We start from the raw sequence: 22,366 nt of genomic DNA, 5'->3' as shown, positions 1-22,366 counted from the left end.
TGCATAAAATACTATTATGCACTTGTATGTATATTCTTATTTATTACGGTAAAGAATCGATTACGATGATGTGATTATTTAAACCGTTCATGTATCAGGTGCAGCTTGTATCGTATCAAGGAGTTAATTCTTCCTTCAATTTTATTAGGAGGAGAAGGATTTGGCGGGAAGAATAGAGGAATGGCGATTACTCTATGCGATTACTCCACCGACAAAAGCGCAGCTCTTAAATGTATCCGAACAATTCACCGCGGAGTGCTGTCAATGTGACTTATGATTGACATTGCCGCACGTGTTTTTGTCGCAAAGTCACACGTTGTTTATTTGTAATAAACTTACAAATGTGAGGATATAAACCAAAATGAATCAAAAGAAACTGCTGGAGCAACCTTCTTTATCATACACCAGCCACCCTGACTATCGGAAACCGCCTAAAATCGCAAATCCGGTACGTAACCTTTTTTAATGTATTTTTTTGATAATTTACCTTTAAAACGGTTTACTAACCCTTTTAGACCTTGAATATAGGTTTTAAATTTAATAAAGAACAAGTTTAATATTACTTTCAGTATTTACAATGTCTCGGAGCGCCACATATCGATTCATTCAACTACATGGTGACAGACGGTATAAAATTGGCTATAGCGAATTTAATACCGGTAGAATTCGAGTTACCTACAGGAGAGAAGGTTAAAGTGACCATTGATGAGGCAGCTTTTGCTAAACCCAACGTGCCTATGGAGGCGGTTGGCGTTAAGAACCAGAAAGTACTCCCAACAGAGTGTAGACAAAGAGGTTCGACTTACAAAGGAGAGTTCAAGATCAGGTTGACTTTTACGGTTGATGGGAAGTCCATGACGGTTGACCGGTCGCTTGGGAATCTGCCTATAATGGTCAAGGTAAGGATTTTGTTGAGAAAATTATTTTATTCAAGCCTAATGTTGTTTTTGTTAACCTTCAAGCGGGCGCGTGGTCTTTTTTAACGGGAGCGAGCGCGCGTAACGGAAAGACGTTTGGGATGTATAAAGGAAATCAAGCACTAATTATTCAATAATTATTTATTTATTTGTACTTACATACAGGGTGTTAGTGACATCGTAACGAAAAAAAAAATGGAACGCCTATTTTATTGTACTAAAAACGATGGTGGGTGTTTTTCTTGTCGCAAATGTTTAATTAAGATTTTGAATTTTTACTGTGCCGCAATGTAAGTCGAACAACGCGCCACACAGACGCTAAACCTACGCGCCCGCGCGGCTACGTTACGCGTGCGTGATACCTACGATGTTGATATCTAGGTAGGAGATTTCATTATCTTGTATTTAGATGCTTAGTGGTTCAACGTTTTAAAATGTTGAGTTTGTTGAAGTAGAACACCTAGCCACGATTTTTCACGCACGGTACCTACCTACCAGTTATTAAAACGTTCCTAACTTATTAACAATAAAAACTCTACTCTTGCCTTACCTTAATTGTTATTCCTTCAGATGAAGTACCTAGGTAGGTACCCTAGAACATGTCACGTCACGTAAGTGCAACATCGCGTTTCCTCCGCGGTAGGTAGGTATCACACGCACTCACAAACACAACACCTTGCTCTTTAATAAACATCAACAATCTTCCATACTTTTGCGCAGTAAATGATCTATGATCTATCATCATAGTCGACACTACTCATTTACAGAATAAAACAAACACATAACACTCACAAACACGAAAAAAATATCCTCGAAAAACATCACGCGATTCGGGCCAAGCTCAGTATTCGACTGAGCGGAAGCGCGCGGCGGCGCGCGGCGTTGGCGCAAAGCATCAAAGGCGCCGACGACGCGCCGGCCGCGGCCGAGTCGAGCCGACGACTAGAGAGAGAAGTATGTTTATGGTGCAAATGACAGAGAAAGAAATAGTATCTGTTCGTAATGCCTACTTTATTGGCGCGCGTTGCCCTTGACCCGTGCGCCGGCTATTCACCTGCCTGTGGTGCATAGCTGAAGTTGTAGGTAGTTATTATTTATTGATCACATTGATAAAATTTAATAATTAAAATTTTTTATTTGTTTATTTTAAATGTGGGTTCAAAACACAATATGGGACTGAAAAAAAATTTTGCGACAGGAAATTCCACTTGATATCAACTCAGAGAAATAGTATCTGTTCGTAATGCCTACTTTATTTGCCCTCGATCCATGCGGTTATTCACGTCCGAGTATTCATCAATACAGATCAAACAAGCCCTAACTCGGAGGTCTTGCGTCACAGGATCTTTTAATTATGTCTCAGAACCTTCTTGGCCTATGTGGTCCAGTGGTTGAGTTGATGATGCGGAGGGTCCGGGTTCGTATTCCGGTGGGGACATATCACAAAAATCTGTTTATAAGGCCATTGGTTAGGACGTTACAGGCTGATCACCTGATTGTCCGAAAGTAAAATGATCCGTGCTTCGGAAGGCACGTTAAGCCGTTGTTCCCGTCTACTACTTATGTAAGTAGGTACGTAGCCGTTACATGAATAGGTAGGTATTGTACACAGAACAGGATAGGTTTAATTAGTGTTTTTTACTGATGATTTAACAATGAGATTTAAAACCACGAATAACTTAGTACTTATTTACCTCGGTACCAACATGTAACAAGAAAAAATAAGATGAATCCTCTCGGACAATTTTTTTCTTTGAACATGCCGACATTGCTTACGCGGCGGAGTTGCCGAACTATCGATAGGTAGATTATCAATTGTTGAACTTGAAAATTGTCTAAACTATCGAAAGTAGTGATAGTACATTTAGATCGATACTAGCGATAGTACCGATAGGTCTTGCTTTGTAACAATAATGGGTATTGATCTAAAAGATCTATCGATACGTACCTACTATTGGTTTTTTTTTAACTAGGTATCGATAGAATATCGATAGGCAACACTCTGGCGAGTGTCCGCCCAATTCTAGACGCGATCTCGCTCGATTTTTGTGTAGCGAGGTTTTGCGTAGGTACTTACATACTAAGTTGGTGGATGGTTGACGTAGTAGGTAACTAATTACCTAATCTGTGGTGGTTGTGTTATTGGTTGTTAGTTATTCTAATGACAACAAAGAATAACCAACGAACGAACGAATTTGAATACAATTATTTACTGTTTCAACTGTTTTAGGTAGATAACGGTCCCGATTCCTATGAGTAAATGAATGAATAACCCGGCCGAATCAAAAAGGTATGCAAACCGTTTGACGTGTGCTGTCAACTTAATTCTGTCGGTTGTTTTAGATTTCTACTTAAAATTGACGTGTCCTTATTCCATAAATTTTATGCCTGACGAATATCCGTCCATTTAAGAATAAGAATAAAATAAATTTATAATTTATGATAGACAGAGAAAGAAATAGGATCGGTTCGTAGTGTCTACTTTGTAGGCCGCGTCGCCGCCGGGCCGCCGCCGGCGTGCGGAGCGGGGCGTGCGGAGCGGGGCGTGCGGAGCGGGGCGTGCGGAGTGGGACGTACGGAGCGGTTCGCGCGGCGCGCGGTGCGTGTGGCCGTTGACCCGTTCGAGCAACTCAAGGTCTTTGGAGCAACTGATTACGGATACCGCAAAATTGTTGGCTCCATTACATTGAAGATTTTCGATAATTTGTCATTATTGATTTTTTTATTGAAATTTGGGTTCTATGCAGCTTAAAGCACAATATGGAATTGAAAATAATTAAAAACAAAACTCAAAATTTCATGAATTTTGCGACGGAAAATTCCACTAGATATTAACTCAGAATCATGGTCTGAATTATCCCTCTCAGTATTCGTTACGATGTATATTATCATTGTCCTTAAAGTATAATTTGTCAAAAAAATGTAATTAAAATTATGAAAAAAAAACAATTAGTAAGCTAATTAAAATTGGCGTGTGATGTCTTCAAGGATCCCGCTATGTATAATAATCCGAAAAGTGCTTGGATTTCCACCACATCTGTCTGCACCGGGACTAAAACAACTGAGGAGTGGTGGGAGCGCCCCGAGCCACGGTTTATTCTGCGACAGGCTACTAAAGATAGATAGATAGATAGATATAGCCTTTATTATGGACTTATTGTAGATAGATAGATAGATAGATATAGCCTTTATTATGGACTTATTGTAACAATTTTTTTTTTTTTTTTTTACAGGCTACTAAAAGTGACAAATAAATGTAATAGGTAATAATATGAACGAAAATGTACTAAGCACGGTCGATTCGACTACGCGCGCCCACTTGAAGGTTAAATAAAATTTTTAGTTGTTATGTGTTCTTTAGTAACCTAAAGAATCTTTTTTGTTAATTATATGTTGTATCTAAATAGAATTAAATTATATCCCATAGTATTATGTTCCAAATTTCTAAAATATATTGTTATTAGCAAAATGTTAATTGAAAATAAATTACAAATTTATTTTGCAAATTCTTTAAGCCTTAGATGAATTTTATATAGGTACCTAAATGTGTGTGGTGCATGCTATCATATAGGTACTATTGTGATATTGTTTCAGTCAAAAATGTGTCACCTAGCTGACTTATCCCCTAAAGAGCTTGTGGAGCACAATGAGCATGCTGACGAGTGGGGTGGATATTTCATCATCAAGGTATGTCCTTAGAACTTAACAACATAATTGTCGCCGTAATGTACCATATCCTTTGCCGAAGGGTGTTTTGGCCGCCTTTGCCCACCTTTGAATAAGCCAACTGTGTTAGTGGAAACTGCACTTAAGGTGATGTAATAATTCAGTGAACTTCTGACTTTGTTTATTCTCTAGTCAATGCAGAAAAAATATAAAAGTTCTTTAAGTTCGTAAGTTTTTTATATAATCTAAACATCATGGTTTAACTGTTGTGTCCAGAAAACCGGGTCTTTCACAATTATTATTATTTTATGCTATTATTTAGCAAACTTAAAAGGATGGATAACTATGCTATTATATTTATCTAACCAAATATGGTGCAGACTCCAGGCCACACCATTGAATTTTAAGTTATACCTGTCATTTTCTTATCTTCCTAAAATAAAAGTATGTTTAATAAAAAAATATTATATTTCCTATGATAACAATAAATACTTTCTTTTCTTTTTACAATTGCTTCTCTTTTTGAAATTTTTCTTTTGGTGTATTTATTTTTTATAAAAGATTCGAGTATAAAGTGGGAGGCTGTAACACTGGTTGTAGCTCCTGACACGTCACTTATCCACTCAATGAAACTGCTTATAGTCTAGAGGACTGATTGTAGTTTAAACCAAGGAAAGAAAAAATATGATTCGAGGGTGTTTGTCCATAATCCAGCCTAGTGTTAAGCAGCGATGTGTAAGGTGGAGAATGCAAACTCAAATAGTGCCTATTCACTCTTGCCTTGAAAATCTGAAAAATGTTGATGTAATGTACTCTATGTCTCAACTTTAACAGGGCCACGAGCGTCTGGCGCGTATGTTGCTGGTGACACGAAGGAACTTCCCGGTGGCAATCAAGCGGTCCGGATGGAGGATGCGGGGAAACCTGTTCTCCGACTACGGTGTCCTGGTGCGCTGTGTCACCCCTGATCAGACTAGCACGGTGAGTTTCTAGAAAGTTCTAGAAAATTCTGGAAGATTCTTGAAAATTGTTATGAAAAACTGCGTTGTTTCTAGTTTACACCTCTTTTCTTTTTCTTTTATTTTCTTCTTCTCTTTTTTTTTTCTTTCTCTTTGTCTTTTTTTTTTTCGAATAAATGATTTGATTTAATTTTTGTCTGAATTGAGAATGGGTTGTTAGATCATACACCAATTTCATCAACCCTGGTGTCTTTACTACTGAGCTGTGAAAGGACCCTAACATAACTCAAGCAATGACCACATACTTTAGTGAACACTGGTAGGGACGGACTGCTTGACGTGGTCTTCGAAATGCGGAATCATCTTATTTTTCGGACAACCAGGTGATTTCAGCCAGCAATATTCTGACCAAAACCAGGGACAGTCTCACAAAGTGTTTTTTTGTTAAATGTGGTCCACCGGCACTGACAGCTACTGCTGCCCTCTGTCAGGTTCCAGTGCCTGTGACTTGCCTCTTCCGTTCTGCATTGCCGTACCGATGGCTCCCATCTCCGCATCAGCAACCGTTGAGGTCTTCACCCGTATCCCTGGGTAAGGGTTCTGTGGTATACCCTGTAGGTCTGGGTCCCTCTCCGAACTCAGCCACCATCTCACTCTGGCCTACCGAAGTAAGATTTGCCCCAGTGGAGGACAGGGAAGATGACTGTCCTCCCTGGGGCCGGGTTAATGGTCTTGCGGCTCGCTGGGTGGTGAGGATATGGTATCCCGACGTGCCGGAAGAGTAGGGGAATGATTGGTGATAACGATGATAAATTAGAAGCAAGCAGCAAGCAGGAATATATACAGTTTATTAAAAGCACTTCACAAACAGGATAGGAATAAATATAGTTCACAATATACACACTTCACAAAAGAAACAAGAATTAGAGGGCACGGCCCTAAACAGTATAATACACTTGTGTTGTTTTAATGAAGGTCGGGGATGCAGTGAGTCAAAAGAGAATAAAATGAAAGGAAATGCGGAATGGAATAAGAATTTCGTAAATGATGACGGTCAGAACGAAAGGCCAGTATGTGCAGAGTTTGTACAGTCATGAGCAATATAATGTACACACTAGGACTCTGTCGCACTAACATAATTGACATTTAGTGAGACCTACGGTTTAATTTGTAAAAACAGCCTCTGTGGTCTAGTGGTTAGAGCGTTAGGCTTACGATCTGGAGGTCCGGGTTCGATTCCCGATGGGGACATTGTCTTTCAAGGACTTTTCAGGCTTGAATCACCTGATTGTCCAAAAAAGTAAGATGATTCCGTGCTTCGGAGGGCACGTTAAGCCGTTGGTCCCGGCTATTAGCCGTAAAAACATCTCCACCAACCCGCAGTGGAGCAGCGTGGTGGAGTATGCTCCATACCCCCTCTGGTTGATTGAGGGGAGGCCTGTGCCCAGCAGTGGGACGTATATAGGCAGTTTATGAGACTTACAGTTCAATTTGTCAAAAAAGTTAATGTGACATGGTACCCAAGTGTATACATATTAATGCTCGTGACCGTACTCTGCTACAGTCTTGTATGAAACCAAAACCAAAAGGTAATAATAAAATTTCGTTTGCAGAACAACGTGCTCCATTTCCTCCAAAATGGCACGTGTAAGCTGATGTTCTCTCACCGCAAGGTGATGTACTACGCGCCGCTGGTGCTGATCCTCAAGTGTCTGGTCGACTGGCCCGACCACTACCTGTACCGGATGCTGCTGCATGGGAAGAAGAACGACTTGTATTATGTCAAGTGAGTATTGTGGGACGGTCACAAGCATTAATATGCACTTTGGTACCATGTCACATTAACTTTTTTGACAAATTGAACTGTAAGTCTCACTAAATGTCAAATGTGTTAGTGCGACAGAGTCCTAAAGTGGGTACATTATATTGCTCATAACTGTATATTAGTCCTCCACTGTTGACTCCTTCTGCGTAATCTTCGGTCATCTCATGACTTTTCCACCCCCTTTTCATCCCTTTAGCGTAGTATCACGCCTTTATCACCAAAGGGGTAGGCAGAGGTGTATGGTATACAGGGTGTTAGTTTCGGGTGTTACTGTCGTAACAAATACTATAAGGGATGATTTAGACCATGACTCTCAGTTGATATTAAGTGAAATGTTTCTTTCGTAAAAAGTATCTCACTTGACTAGGTAGTTAAGTAGCTAATAGGGTAGTTTTGAACTAGTCAAATCAGTTACTTTTTACTAAACGTCAAAACACGAAATCACTATGGAATTTGTATGAAAAAGCAACCTGTGACGTCATAGAAAACGTGACAAAATGTCGCGCTTATTATTACATGTCATAAATAATTGAAAAAAGAACACGTTTTTTGACACTTTTAGGGAGTCTCATTATCCCTAATTAACGCGGTAAAAACCCGGTATTATGTTTTTTAATTATGTTTGTGAGTATATAATTTTTGAGTTGATTATCCTTTCTCCTCATAGTTGCATACAAAACATGCTGCGCGAGTTACACCAAGAGGGGCTCCATACATCAGCAGAGTGCCGCTCGTACCTCGGGCGAATGTTCAGGGCGCGTTTGTCTGAGCTGCCTCCTTCGGCGACAGACGAAGAAGCAGCTGATTTCCTGCTACAAAGATGCGTCATGATCCACCTCCCCGCGCACATCGACAAGCTGCACGCGCTCCTGTACATGACACACAAGCTTTACGACGTCGTGCAGAACAAGTGTAAGGTAAGCAAGTGGACGTTAGCGTCAAACTTTTTTTTTTGACGTGACTTATTGTAGATTTGCCGCAGATGGCATTAACTACTTGGCCGGACAAATGGGGAGCGCTGAAGGCTCTCACCCGGTACAACGTTTAAGACAACAGGCCTGAGGGTGCCCAGTTGGGCGCGAACCTCGACTCAGGGCGTCGTCTGAGAGGAAAAATATTTGAAAGAATTAATCGACCCTAGTGGGTCGATAGCGATAAGCGCTGAATGAGGGAAATCGTCGACCACGCCGGCGGTATATTAGCGTCAAACTACGTCAGCACTCCAGCTCATCAGAACAGTGGAACACAGTATTGACTGATTCTGATCCCAAGTTGACCTAACGTAGGGGTATCGCTAGTCGCACACGCGCTAATTAAGGTGTAGACAATTGAAACACAGACTCCGGGAGACACGACACGTTTATTCAAGAGAACGTAGTGTAAGTAAGTAAGTAAGTAGTAAGTAAGTAAGTAAAATCTTTATTTCCTCTACAAATTATAAAACACATGGATACATAATTACATACAAAAATACAATATTTGTAGAGGCTGGAGCCTAAACTAGGATACCCTGTGTTTTAGGACTCCAGGCCTCCACCCCCAAAAAGTCATGGTCAAGAAAAAATAACAAAATATAAAAAAAATTAAGAAAAATTAAGTTAAGTTTTTTTTTTTTAAATTGTTAGACTAAATCATGAAATATTTCTTAAAAAGAAAAGAACATCTTAGAGCTAGTTACTTATGTTACTGACCTAATGCAATAATAAATTGCTTACATCTAAAATCTTAAACTAGGTTATTGCAACAACATACAATTTCTTAATCTAGTTCTTACATGTAAAGTTGATGATGCGGAAGTAGACTCCTTAACTCGCTTACACTCACACACACACGCACGAGCACGTACGTTCGCACGCACGCGCCCACACACCCACACACTACAGTTACAGCTGTTTTTTATTATTATTTTCCTTTTTTTTAATTTGTATATCTTCTGCAAATACCTGGGAATCGTCAATAATGTTACTTGCCATTATTGGTTTCGGAATCACAAAGCGATTTTTGTGATTTCCCCATCGGGATTCGAACCCGGGGCCTTCGGATCGTGAGCCCAACGCTCAACCACTGGACCACGGAGGCCGTTAGGAGAAAGCTCGGTGAGGTGTGGGCACTTAGTTCATCTTGGGATGGATGTACCACCACACCACTGACTACCCCATTGGGCTAGTCGTGAGCTTATGTTATATCTTGCAGGTGGAGGGCGCAGACGCGGTGATGGTGCAAGAGCTGCAAGTGGGCGGTCACCTTTACCTGCAGGTGCTGAAGGAGCGGCTGCAGATGCTCCTGTACGTCATCAAGGCAAATCTGATGAGGCAAGCCAAGAGCGGCAAGAAGTTGTCTATCACCACGGTGAGTGGGTTTTGGATTTATGTAGGAAAGTGAGAATGCTATGGAAGGATAATGAATGGGAATTTGATTGTTTATGGTATGAAAGGAGGATGGTTAATGAATGGGACGTAAGGCAGTTTTAAAAAGTAAAAAAGGGGAGTCTTTGGTGCGATGTCGGTCGGGTGAGAGGATTTTGGTTTTAATATAAGGTGTGTGTAAAATAAAAGGAGTAAAATATATCCTGTGTTATTTCTATATCCCACAATTTTGGGGGTATGTACCACGAACTGTATTCCACCAGCACCTTTCCACCATCGGACGACACGGGACGGGGAAGGATTCCTTCCATATGTGGTCGATATTCCTTACTTATTTATTATGTTTAAGCCTAAACATAATAAATTGACACATTTGGGGACATTGTCGAAATCACTTTGTGAGACTGTCCTTTGTTTGGTAAGGACTTTTCAGGCTTGAATCCTGAAAAGAGAATTACAGTTTTAAAAGAGATTACAGTTCCATATTTTTTAGGCTTACATACTTAAACAGCCGATATACGTCCCACTGCTGGGCACAGGCCTCCCCTCAATCAACCGGAGGGGGTATGGATCATACTCTACTACGCTGCTCCAATGCGAGTTGGTGGAGGTGTTTTTACGGCTAATAGCCGGGACCAACGGCTTAACGTGCCCTCCGAAGCACGGAATCGTCTTACTTTTTCGGACAATCAGGTGATTCAGGCCTGAAAAGTCCTTACCAAACAAAGGACAGTCTCACAAAGTGATTTCGACAATGTCCCCATCGGGAATCGAACCCGGACCTCCAGATCGTGAGCCTAACACTAACCACAAGACCGCGGAGGCTCATGTGTACGGTCACGAGTACTAATATGTATAAACTTTGAAACCATGTCACATTAACTTTTTTGACAAATTAAACCGTAGGTCTCATTAAATGTCAAATATGATAGTGCGACAGGGTTCTAAAGTGGTTACATGATATTGCTCATGACTACATAATTAAATAAACTCTTATTTTCCTTGGCAGAAAGACCTGCAGCAAATAATGCGGATGGCGGGCAACTTGGAGCAGAAGATGGAGACGTTCCTCGCGACCGGGAATGCTCCCTCCAACAACGTGAACCTCGCGCAGTACAAGGGCCTCACCATAGTCGCCGAGAACATCAACCGCATGCGATACATGTCGCACTTCAAGTGAGTTGTATATCCCATTCAACTACAATAAAAAAAAAAAAATTTTAAAGATTTATTTCAAAAATGTAGGTGTGTACATCGGTACCGTCCGCCAAACTGCACAGCAGTTTGTTGGCAGATAGGTCACTCCATTTTTCTTTTTTTCACATTTTATTTTAATAGTTACATTCTTTTAACATTAGGTAGGTTCAGAAGTAGATGCTAAGTTTACGATTACGTTAACAATTCGGGTTCAATATTTTTAATCCAAAATTGCTGATACCAGTTCATTTAAGTAAAAAGCTTTGCATTTTTGTCTAAAAACAATTGTAACAACACTCACATCATAAAAAAAAACAAATTTTAAAATAAGAATGGAATGTATTTGTTTATGTAATTTCAATTTATACAAGATTAAATGAGGTCATATATTTACATTCGTAGTAGCGTGGTATAACAAAACCAGGTATGCTCAAAAGTGACAGCTAACATTTCAAGGTTAGCCCAGCTGACGTCATCCCACCCTGCGTTGTCATTTCGTAAAAAATAAATTTATTTACTGTATTTATTTAGTAATCAGAATTTCATAATTTATCTTTGACCGTCACGAAGCCACTGACAATGCCGTAAGCGTGGCCAAATATAGGTCAGCAAAAATGTAGTATCGATCGCCATCGACTCGCAAAGAAGAAGATCTTTGACCTAGGAAACTATGGTTAAAGAGAATTTATTTCTTATTTCCAACATATTAAATGTCATTTACATAAGTAACAAAGTACGTACATTTGTATACACATAAGTTCACACTTCGCCTAATAGTTAATAAACATAAGCATTTCCATAATCAGCTGAATCAGTCCCTTTTCCCTGGCAGTGTATTTTTGATTTGTATACTTATCTTTATCTTCTCTACTATTGTACTGCACTGTTTTGGGAATAAAGTTATTCTATTCTATTCTATTCCAATTAAAACACATAATAACGGGTTCTTACCGCGTTTAAAATGAACCCTTAAGAACCCGTTGTTATGTGTTTTTTAATTATGATAATAACCGCGTAAACATAAAAACAATGTATAAGCATTTCCTTCACGCACTTCTACACATACACAGACTGGTCCGCAGAACCAAGCACCACACTTTCAAAATTAACTAACTATCCAATCATAAGCATATTTTCTTCCAAGGGCCATTCACCGCGGGTCGTTCTTCCTGGAGATGCGCACGACGGAGGCGCGGCAGCTGCTGCCGGACGCGTGGGGCTTCGTGTGTCCTGTGCACACGCCCGACGGAGCACCCTGCGGCCTGCTCAACCACCTCACCATGTCTGCTCAGGTGGGGAACACGCCAAACAAACATATTCTCTTAGCTAGCCAGAGCCATGGTATAAGAAGACCAGGGGGCCTAAAAATGCCCTTTGTTTTTTTTTGACATTTGTTTGCATTGCGCACTTACTTTTACGTGCGCAAATGTCAAATTACCCCCCAGGTATGCTTAAAACTGACAGCTAGCATTTCAAGGTTAGCTCAGCTGACGTCATCCGAACCTGCGTTGTCATTTCGTAATAAACAAATTACCCACGACCAATGCTTTTATAATTTACTTTGCAAGGAAATTTTGAACTTTTGGTAAAAGATTTACGTACAGTTTTAATTATTTTTATATATGTCATAAATAATAGTAATTAAATACATTAGTCACTAATTCACGTAATTTTCAATAATAAAATTTACGTCCTTGTAATAATAATAATAATTCTTTATTAAAGGCAGAAACAAAACCCACTACAATATAAAATATGGAATATAAAAATATAAAATATAAAAATCCAATTATACAAAATAAAATATAAAATAGTTAAAGTGTAAAACATGAAACAAGTGTGAAACCGACAGAGGGATTGTGTCCTCTAACATGATGGACTAATGTTATGGGCGATAGGCTGATCCCTTATCACCATAAGGTTCATCATATCCATCTTTGGACTTCGTATCAACAGTGGCTGCAAGTTGTCTTTGATTACTTGTGGCTCTGCCCACCCCATTAGGGATTACGGGCGTGAGTTTATGTATGTATGTATGTGTAAAACATGAAATTTTAAAATAATAATATGATAAAAATAGATCATAAAAATACAATAGGTGCAATACAATACAATACTATTTAAAATTTGCGTCTTGGTGCAATGTTGGAGATACCAATTTAATGGTAACACTTACGTCATTAATGGGCTAGCAATGGCGGCTTGTGGATTGAGTATACCAGGTCTTCTTATACCATGGACAGAGCCAAAAGTTCATTGATGTACAGTGAGGGACTTTCCAGGCTACATCATCCCCCTAGCATTATCCCGTTTCTCACAGGGTCCGCTTACCCAACCTGAAGATTTGACAGGTCCGGTTTTTTACAGAAGCGACTGCCATTTGATTAACAGAAACGCAACATATGAATATTGCACGGGTATTAAATATGACAACATATTCCCGAGAAATGCGTTTCGCAGGTATGATGACACTTAACCTGTTTTGGGCTGGATTTCCCTTCAGGTTAGAAGGTCAGACAGGCAGTCACTTGTGTAAATAACCGGACCTGTCAAAATTTTCAGGTTAGGTTAGTGGACCTTGTGAAAACCAGCACGAGATGTCGCACTATCATATTTGTTATTTAATGAGACTTACGGTTTCATTTGTCAAAAAAGTTAATGTGACATGGTATCAAAGTGTATACATATTAGCGCTCCTGAAGTACCCTGCGAAAACGGGAATGAGATGATTTCACTTGCAATCCAGTAAAGATTCCCGCACTGAGAAATAGGATGAACATTTTTTTTCTGTTTCCAGGTCACGCAACCCGTAGATTCGAAGCAGCTGGAAAACCTGCCATTCGTACTGGAGAAGTGTGGTGAGTTAAAGAGTTGTTCATAAAATCGATTTTATGAACTAGTCGTAGGGCTAGCGCAAGTGTACACACACACACACGCACACAAGAACACTTTTATTTTTATTTATTTTATTACCTATTGTTTTATTTTAATACCGTATTGTCACCACTTCTTCTTCTTTGCGAGTCGATGGCGATCGATACAAAATTTTTGCTGACCAATAATTGGCCACGCTTACGGATTGTCACCACTGTTAATGTAGTTAATAAGTACTTATATTTGGAAGGCACCGTCTCCCATAATACAGGTTCGCCTAGTTTGGGAGACAGGGTTTCAACGAGAACTGTAACTGAGCTTTTCAATAAACATTATTAATATTATTTAAAGTACTTTTCTACTTCTGTAAATAACTTCATTGTTTTAAGTCGGGAGTCTCATATCCCCATTTAAACGCGGTAAGAACCCGTTATTATGTGCTTTAATTATAATAACTTCATTGTTCAAAACTCCATCGGTTTATTTATAGCACTTCGCAGTAACGATAAGTCTCCTATCGTTTATTTACTTGTCAACAAAAGCTTTTAATGGGCGGTGGAATATAAATTCCCAATGGAGTGGCAATAAGGCGGGGGTTTGAACCCGCGACACTATGATCATAAAATAGGGAATATAGAATGACAACTCTCCGCTCCCCACCAGCGTCCGAGCTAGCTTTGCGTCATCCTCGAACATTGTCTTCAATCGTATGTCTTCAGACGTCACACACACAGATGCGCGTGTTGATAATGTCAATGTGTGGTGTCTGTGTAAAACGAGGTTGTTTGTATGAAGTGTCCTGTGTGTCATCATCATCACCGGCCCATTAACGTCCCCACTGCTGGGGCACGGGCCTTCCCTATGGATGGATAGGGAGATCGGGCCTTAAACCATCACGCGCGCCCAGTGCGGATTGATGGTCATTAACGACTGATAATGCAGCCGGGACCAACGGCTTAGCGTGCCTTCCGAAGCACGGAGGAGCTCGAGATGAAAACTTTTTTTTGTGGTCACCCATCCGACCGGCCATTGCGAAAGTTGCTTAACTTCAACAATCTCAGACCGCTCCTCAGTGTAGTATGATGTAATTCACGTGTTCTCCGAACAGGGTTATCACGGATTTTTGTCTCCACAAATTAACCGGCCAAAAACACTTTCTCTCGCCAGGAATGGAGCCGATCAGCTCAGTATCCAACACTCCTCTGTCTCGAGATGTGTACAAGTACCCAGTGTTCATAGACGGCAGACTAGTCGGGTATCTGTCAGAGGAGACCGTGGACAAGTCCACCACGTACCTGCGGACCCTGAAGGTCAAAGGCGAGGAGGTGCCCATCAGCACCGAGATTGTCGTCATTCCCAAGAAACAGGTGAGTGCTAATGTGGATAAAAACCAGAAGCTCAAATGTAGGCGACAGCACTGTTGAGTGTTCCTAAATTTTGTCAGTTCTCCATACTGTCCAGCTAAAGTTCGTGATAAATTGGTATAAAATGTGGTGCAACGTGGAGTGTATCCCGTCTGAAGGATCAGTTACGAAAAAGAAAACCAGCCAGATGGAAAAGGCAGTTTTGATTACAAATAAGTTTTTCTTACTTTTATTCTTTACGATCTTTAGGAAATAAATATTTATAAGCTATGATTTTGCAGTTAAACGCTGCGCAAAGAGTTATAGTGTGAGAATATATGATTGTTTATAAATTAAATAGTATGGGGAACACAGCACAACAATAGTGACACCTGGTGGGTGAAATAGGCAGTTTTGTACCTCATTCTGTCAAATTACTAAATTGTATAACAATATTGACATTTAAATATTATTGTATTGGGAGATATGCCTGTAATAATAATATTTTGATCTGTGTAAATAAATAAATAAATATTTTATATTTTTAGAACGTCTAGGGCCCTAATTCGAGGTTTTTGACCAGGCAGCAGACCAGGGATGAGGTTGGTAATTCACCTCACAACCCACACGATAGAAGAAGATTGATCTATACTAACTCTATCATGCGCCCACAGATCTGCGCGCAATACGCTGGCGTGTTCTTGTTCACGACGGAGGCGCGCATGATGCGGCCGGTCATCAACCTCTCCACCGGCCAGCTGGAGCTGATTGGCACCATGGAACAACTGTACCTGGACATCGCTGTCACACAGACTGAGATTTATAAAGGTATGAGCTACACTACTTCTGTTTTCATAGAATCATCGCCCCCTACTTTACTTTGCAAGGAAATTTTGTTAACATAAACTGCCTATATACGTCCCACTGCTGGGCACAGGCCTCCCCTCAATCAACCGGGGGGGTATGGAGCATACTCCACCACGCTGCTCCACTGCGGGTTGATGGAGGTGTTTTTACGGCTAATAGCCGGGACCAACGGCTTAACATGCCCTCCGAAGCACGGAATCATCTTACTTTTTCGGACAATCAGGTGATTCAAGCCTGAAAAGTCCTTACCAAACAAAGGACAGTCTCACAAAGTGATTTCGACAATGTCCCCATCGGGAATCGAACCCGGAACCGCAGATCGTGAGCCTAACGCTCTAACCACTAGACCACAGAGGCTGTTAAGGAAATTTTGTACTTTAAGTAAAATATTTAATTCATAATTAAAACACAATAACGGGTTCTTACCTCGTTTGATATGAGACTCCCGATATTTCGACACTGTTGCAAGTGCCATGATCACGTTATTATGTGTTTTAATTATGATAATAACCGCGTAAACTTAAAACAATGTATTTACCTTCAGTTTTAATGATTTTTATATATGTGACAAATAATATTAATTAAATACATTAGTCAGTAGTAATTCACTTAATTTTCAATAATAAAATTTACGTCCTTGGAATGTTGGAGGTACCAATTTAATGGTAACACTTACGTCATCAATGGGCTAGCAATGGCGGCTTGTCATAGGATTGAGCATACCTGGTCTTCTTATACCATGGACAGAGTCACAAGTTCATTGATGTACAGTGAGGTACTTTCCAGGATACATCATCCCCCCAGCAATATCCCGTTTCTCGCTGGGTCCGCATACCTAGCCTGAAGATTTGACAGGTCCGGTTTTTTACAAAAGCGACTGACATGAAATGTCAGTATAAATATTGCACGGGAATTAAATATGACAACATTATCCCGAGAAATGCGTTTCGCAGGTATGGAACCCAACCTGTTTTGGGCTCGATTTCCCTTCAAGCTAGAAGATCAGGCAGTAGCTATCAATAAGCTGGTTTCCAACTAGTCAAATCAGTTACTTTTTACTAAACGTCAAAACACGAAGTTATTATGGAATTTTGAAAGCACACTGTGACGTCATAGAAAAACGCTATAAAATGTCAGACTTTTAATAAAAAAAACGTAATAAAAGTCTTTTATTACGTTTTTCTTGATTCTAATTCATAAATAAGTTAAATATAATAAAGATAATAAAAATCATATTTCTTTGTTGTCAGTTTATATGTCTTTTTTTAGTGATCAGAATTTCATAATTTATATTTGACATATGCAACTACCCAATTGGCTTCGTAAGGGTAAACTATAAATGAACTTGTTTCAGGTAAAACCACACACTTGGAGCTGTCAAAGTCAGCGTTCATGAGCAACCTGGCCCAGTTGGTACCCATGCCTGATTGTAATCAGTCACCGAGGTAAGTCCACAATCTTACTAGAACATTCTAAAATGAGGATAAAAACTGTCTATTTCTCTCGTCAGGTGTCGCTACTGTTGAGTGTTCTTAAATTTTGACAGTTCCGCATACGATTTGAGTCAACAAACATATTGTTTCGGTTATATTTTTACACTATAACCCTTTAATAAAATAATAATATAATAATAATAAAATAATAAAAATCGTTTATGACCTCCACAACATAATAATAATAAAAAAAATAAATAAAAAGAGTTTATTTCGGACATGTTCCATAGTGGTTAGTAACAAGCAATAAACAACTTAATCTAGTGTTAGTAATAGAACGATAAAAATAAAATAACATTTACACACGACACGGCTCGACAATTATAAACAACAAGAAAACGTACACATTAACACAACACATTACTAATAAGCAGGTTCCCACCGCCTGGTCACCGGTATCTGCAAGTCCACTTCAGTATGTAAGCGCATCCAGTGGCCCAGCAGTGGGGAGTCCCACCTATCAGTCAACACGCTCAGAATGCCGTTTGAGCTGGAACGTAAGCGCCTCAATAGCGATGCACACCTCTTCCTAATAATTGCAAAGAAACAATCTGTATTGTGATCGGCAAACATTTTTGACGCACTGCAAAAACGCGGCAGCCCAAACAGCACCCTGAACGCGTTATTGTATTGAACTCTCAAGGCGCTGTATGAACTCCGCGTATATTCAGTCCACAGACTGCACGTGTAGAAGGACTGGCAGTACGCTTTAAAAAGCGTCACCTTAACCTGTTTAGTACAACGTGCAAATCTGCGAGCCAACATATTAATAATAAGTTACATTTTGACTTAATTAACTTATGTTTGTAGAGGCTGGAGCCTAAACTAGGTTACCCTGTACTATAGGCTCCAGGCCTCCACCTCCAGAATAAATATGGACACTGGGGAGTATGTTTGTACATAGAATAATTATGGTTAGTAAACTGAGTAATAAACGCAGCGTTTAACTGCAAAATCATACTGTTATATTTATTCCCTAAAGATTAGAAAGAAGAAAACTTAGGGTGGTATTAATAAACGAATCTCAGCTGAGACTGTTCTCATATAAAAACAGAAGTCTCTGTTTTTATATGAGAACTGTCACATTGACATGATCTTGAGGGCAGTCTCGAAGCTGAGATTAGTTTATTAATATCACCTTTAGAAAAACTTGTTTTCAATCAAAACTGCCGTTTTCCATCTGGCTGCTATTCTTTTTGTAACTCATCCGTCAGACGGGATACACTCCACGTTGCTCCACATTGTATACCAATTTATCACGAACTTTAGCTGGACAGTATGGAGAACTGTCAAAATTTAGGAACACTCAACAGTGCTGCCGCCTACATTTGAGCTTCTAGTTTTTATCCACATTGTTATGGGCGATAGATATGCTGGTCCCTTGTCGCCATAAGGTTCATCTTATCATTCTTAGGACTTCGTATCAACAGTGACTGCTAGTCTTTGATTACTGGTGGCTCTGACTACCCCGTTAGGGATTACGGGCGTGATTTTATGTATGTATGGAATATAAAAATCAAACCCCTTATCCACAGAAACATGTACCAGTGCCAGATGGGCAAGCAGACGATGGGCACCCCGATCCATACATGGTTAACCAACGCGGATACCAAGTTATACCGGCTGCAGTCTCCGGCGACGCCGCTGTTCCGGCCCACGCACTACGACCACATCGCACTGGACGACTACCCTTGCGGGACCAACGCCATTGTCGCCGTCATCTCTTACACTGTACGTATAAGCTGTCTACCCTATATAGGATAGAGCGTGATGATTTCTACGGCAGACGTTGGTCAAGTATCTAATGGAGAAAACTGCCAAGTTTCATTGAAATCAGCGAAGTATGTTAAAAGAGTGATGCGTGAACAAACTCACACCCTGAGTTCAATCTGGCCAGGGGTTACTGAAAAACTGTTTACCCTTAACCCACACTCTCTCTTCCGCCGGTTTACCGGGGAAGAAATTATATTGCGCACAAAAAAATGCGCATCTGCCGCACCATTAAAAAGTAGAACGGATAGTCAACTATCTTTTTCACGTATTCAGCGGTGAAGGAAATCATCGTGAGGAAATCCACATACCCGTAAAATACTTCTGGAGTGTGACCTGATCTGTATTGGGCTGGTTTTCCCTTCGGGTTGGAAGGTCAGACAGGCAGTAAAAAACCGGACCTGTCAAATCTTCAGGTGAACAACGGGATAACGTTAGGATTATGATGATTTTTTTTTTTTATCTTTATTTATTTTAGGGGTTTTTATCTATGTAGACATGCCAACCCCATCGTAACTAAAATTATTAAAATAGCAAATACAACTAGACCTTATTACTAAGTAATTATAATATACTCACTCTAAAAGGGGTCCCTGAAAATATTTTATTACTAGGTTGTAAAAAGCCACAGCCACCTCGGAAGTTGGAGCACTAAGGTGGGCTTGTATATAACCCACGTCTAATTGATTTAATTTAAAATATTTCATCAGCGACTCCCTTTCATTTTGATTTTTGACACATTCCATCAAAATATGCGCCACATCTTCAACCCTATCACAAACATCACAGTTTGGGGATACTATTATGATGATGATCTAGCGTATCTTTCCAGGGCTACGACATGGAAGACGCGATGATAATCAACAAGTCAGCGTACGAGCGAGGGTTTGGAGCCGGTTCCGTGTACAAGGCAGACTTCATAGAGCTGAAGCATTCGTCTTCGTACTTCTGTCGCGACAACTCCAAGCCAGAGTTGGCGCCGTTCATTGATGCAGACGGACTGCCCGCTGTCGGAGCGAGGGTCAAGCCTGAAGAACCCTTCTACTGGTAAGTTTCTTACAATACAATACAAATACATTTTATTGCACCAAAATAAAAAGAAAGAAGAAGAAGAGGAAGAAGTTTCTTATGTATGATTTACTTATAATATTTCATGTATGTGTGTAAAATTCCCATTGACATTCAAAATTTACCTTTGAACAGTTTTAGGACAGTAATTAAACAGAAACTTTGTTATAGAGGTTATTATTAGGTTAGTGATTATTCAGAAGATATGAATTCATGGGATTATCTGTCTGAGAACTGACATTAGGCAGCCAAAGTACTAAAAAAGGACGTCTAGGGCCCTGTGCCGAGGTTTTTCTTGCAGCTTCTTTTCCTTGGCTATACAGGTTGTGAGATAGTTTTAAGCGGATGAGACGTCCTTATGTAAAAAAATGACGATTCAAAGTGTAACCATGTTACCCACTAAATAAAGTATATTTGATTTTACCACTGACTACCTCAAATATAGTCGTCAGATTATGTTGTGTATTTGATGACAGCTTCTACGACGGCGAGAAGAGTCAGTTCGTGGTGAACAAGTACCACGGGAAGGAAGAAGTGTTTGTGGACAGCGTTCGGCTGTGTGGGGACTTCAGCAGCAAGGCCACAAAGAAGGCTTGCATCATGCTGAGGATACAGGTGTGTTGGCTTCATTTACTGGGTCACTCGACAAACGTTGTCCTGCTTAGACCACGAGGAAGGAGCCATAGTATAACAAAACCAGGTATGCTCAAAAGTGACAGCTAACATTTCAAGGTTAGCCCAGCTGACGTCATCAGACCCATTTCGTAAAAAAATGGGTAATTTTTGGTCGTGGGTACGACCAACGTTTTTTTATATTTACTTAGCAAAGGCGACGGTAGACGACTGAAAAAAGCCGCAGTAATGGACTTGAGCAAATAGACTGCATGTCTTACCTTAAAGAAGAGAGCGGTTCCATTGGGAAAGTAATCTCTGCACTGCCCTACCAACACCTGATCTGCTTATAGTCGACTGACTGATCGCAGATAAAAACGAAAAAAAAAAAAAAAAAACTTAGCAAAGGAATTTTGAATGTTTAATAAAAGATTTACTTACATTTTTAATGATTTTTATATATGTGACAAGTAATAGTAATTAAATACATTAGTCAGTGATTATCTTAATTTTCGATAGTATTATTTACGTCCTTGGAATGTTGGAGATACCAATTTAATGGTAACACTTACGTCATCAATGTGCTAGCAATGGCGGCTTGTTATAGGATTGAGCATAGGTTTTCTTATACCGTGGAAGGAGCAATCAGGCATATTTCAATCAAACAATCAATAATTGTGTACTTTCGTAGGTCAAAGATCATCACCTCCCTAGCGTTAGGTTAGGTTAAGGTGTTACATACATGTAACGACCTCCGATCCGGAGGTCCCGGGTTCGAATCCCGGTGGGGACAAATCACAAAAATCACTTTGTGATCCCTATTTTGGTTAGGACATTACAGGCTGATCATCGGATTGTCCAAAAAGTAAAAAGATCCGTGCTTCGGAAGGCACGTTAAACCGTTGGTCCCGGTTATTACTTACTGATGTAAGTACGTAGTCGTTACATGAGTCATGTCAGGGGCCCATGGCGGCTCAGTAATAAGCCTGACACCAGGGTTGATGGGGTTGATAATTCACCTCACAATCCACACGGTAGAAGAACAAGAGATACATGTAACGCCCTGCAAAGGCACAGCACCATAAGATGTTCGCAGCAATTCGAGGTTTTGTTGATGAAAAGCACACCAGCATTATCCCGTTTTTTTCACAATGTCCGCTTACCCAACCTGAAGATTTGACAGGTCCGGTTTTTTACAGAAGCGACTGCTTGTCAAGGTCTCATATCTCGGGAATGTGGGCTTCCTCAGAAATAAAGAATAGGATAGTTTCCATTTTATAATTATTACAGTACCACATATGGACCCAGGAGGGTATAGCAAAAACAAGAAAAAATAATACGAAACTAAATTAAGCCAGAAACAACAAAAAAAGATAATAATAATAATAAGTACTTAACATATATAATTT

General features: G+C 40.0%; 1 protein-coding gene across 1 annotated transcript in view; it reads left to right on the top strand.

Moving 5' to 3' along the window:
- Positions 1-283: 283 nt before the first annotated feature.
- Positions 284-22,366, top strand: part of LOC126376998 (DNA-directed RNA polymerase I subunit RPA2) — a 30,884-nt gene continuing 8,801 nt past the window's right edge. Inside the window, exons 1-16 of the mRNA XM_050024573.1 lie at positions 284-448; positions 570-899; positions 4,512-4,604; positions 5,418-5,564; positions 7,156-7,328; positions 8,035-8,284; positions 9,561-9,716; positions 10,743-10,909; positions 12,075-12,222; positions 13,728-13,788; positions 14,972-15,171; positions 15,822-15,975; positions 17,369-17,459; positions 19,043-19,238; positions 20,110-20,324; positions 20,822-20,960. Of these exons, the coding sequence (XP_049880530.1) occupies positions 362-448; positions 570-899; positions 4,512-4,604; positions 5,418-5,564; positions 7,156-7,328; positions 8,035-8,284; positions 9,561-9,716; positions 10,743-10,909; positions 12,075-12,222; positions 13,728-13,788; positions 14,972-15,171; positions 15,822-15,975; positions 17,369-17,459; positions 19,043-19,238; positions 20,110-20,324; positions 20,822-20,960 (2,607 nt within the window). The 5' untranslated portion in view covers positions 284-361. The remainder of the gene's footprint in view (positions 449-569; positions 900-4,511; positions 4,605-5,417; positions 5,565-7,155; positions 7,329-8,034; positions 8,285-9,560; positions 9,717-10,742; positions 10,910-12,074; positions 12,223-13,727; positions 13,789-14,971; positions 15,172-15,821; positions 15,976-17,368; positions 17,460-19,042; positions 19,239-20,109; positions 20,325-20,821; positions 20,961-22,366) is intronic.

Source organism: Pectinophora gossypiella, chromosome 22 (assembly GCF_024362695.1).
Source record: "Pectinophora gossypiella chromosome 22, ilPecGoss1.1, whole genome shotgun sequence".
In the NCBI taxonomy this organism is placed as follows: Eukaryota; Metazoa; Arthropoda; class Insecta; order Lepidoptera; family Gelechiidae; genus Pectinophora; species Pectinophora gossypiella.
Note: the sequence above shows the minus strand (reverse complement) of the source record. Positions and strands in the feature narration are given on the sequence as shown.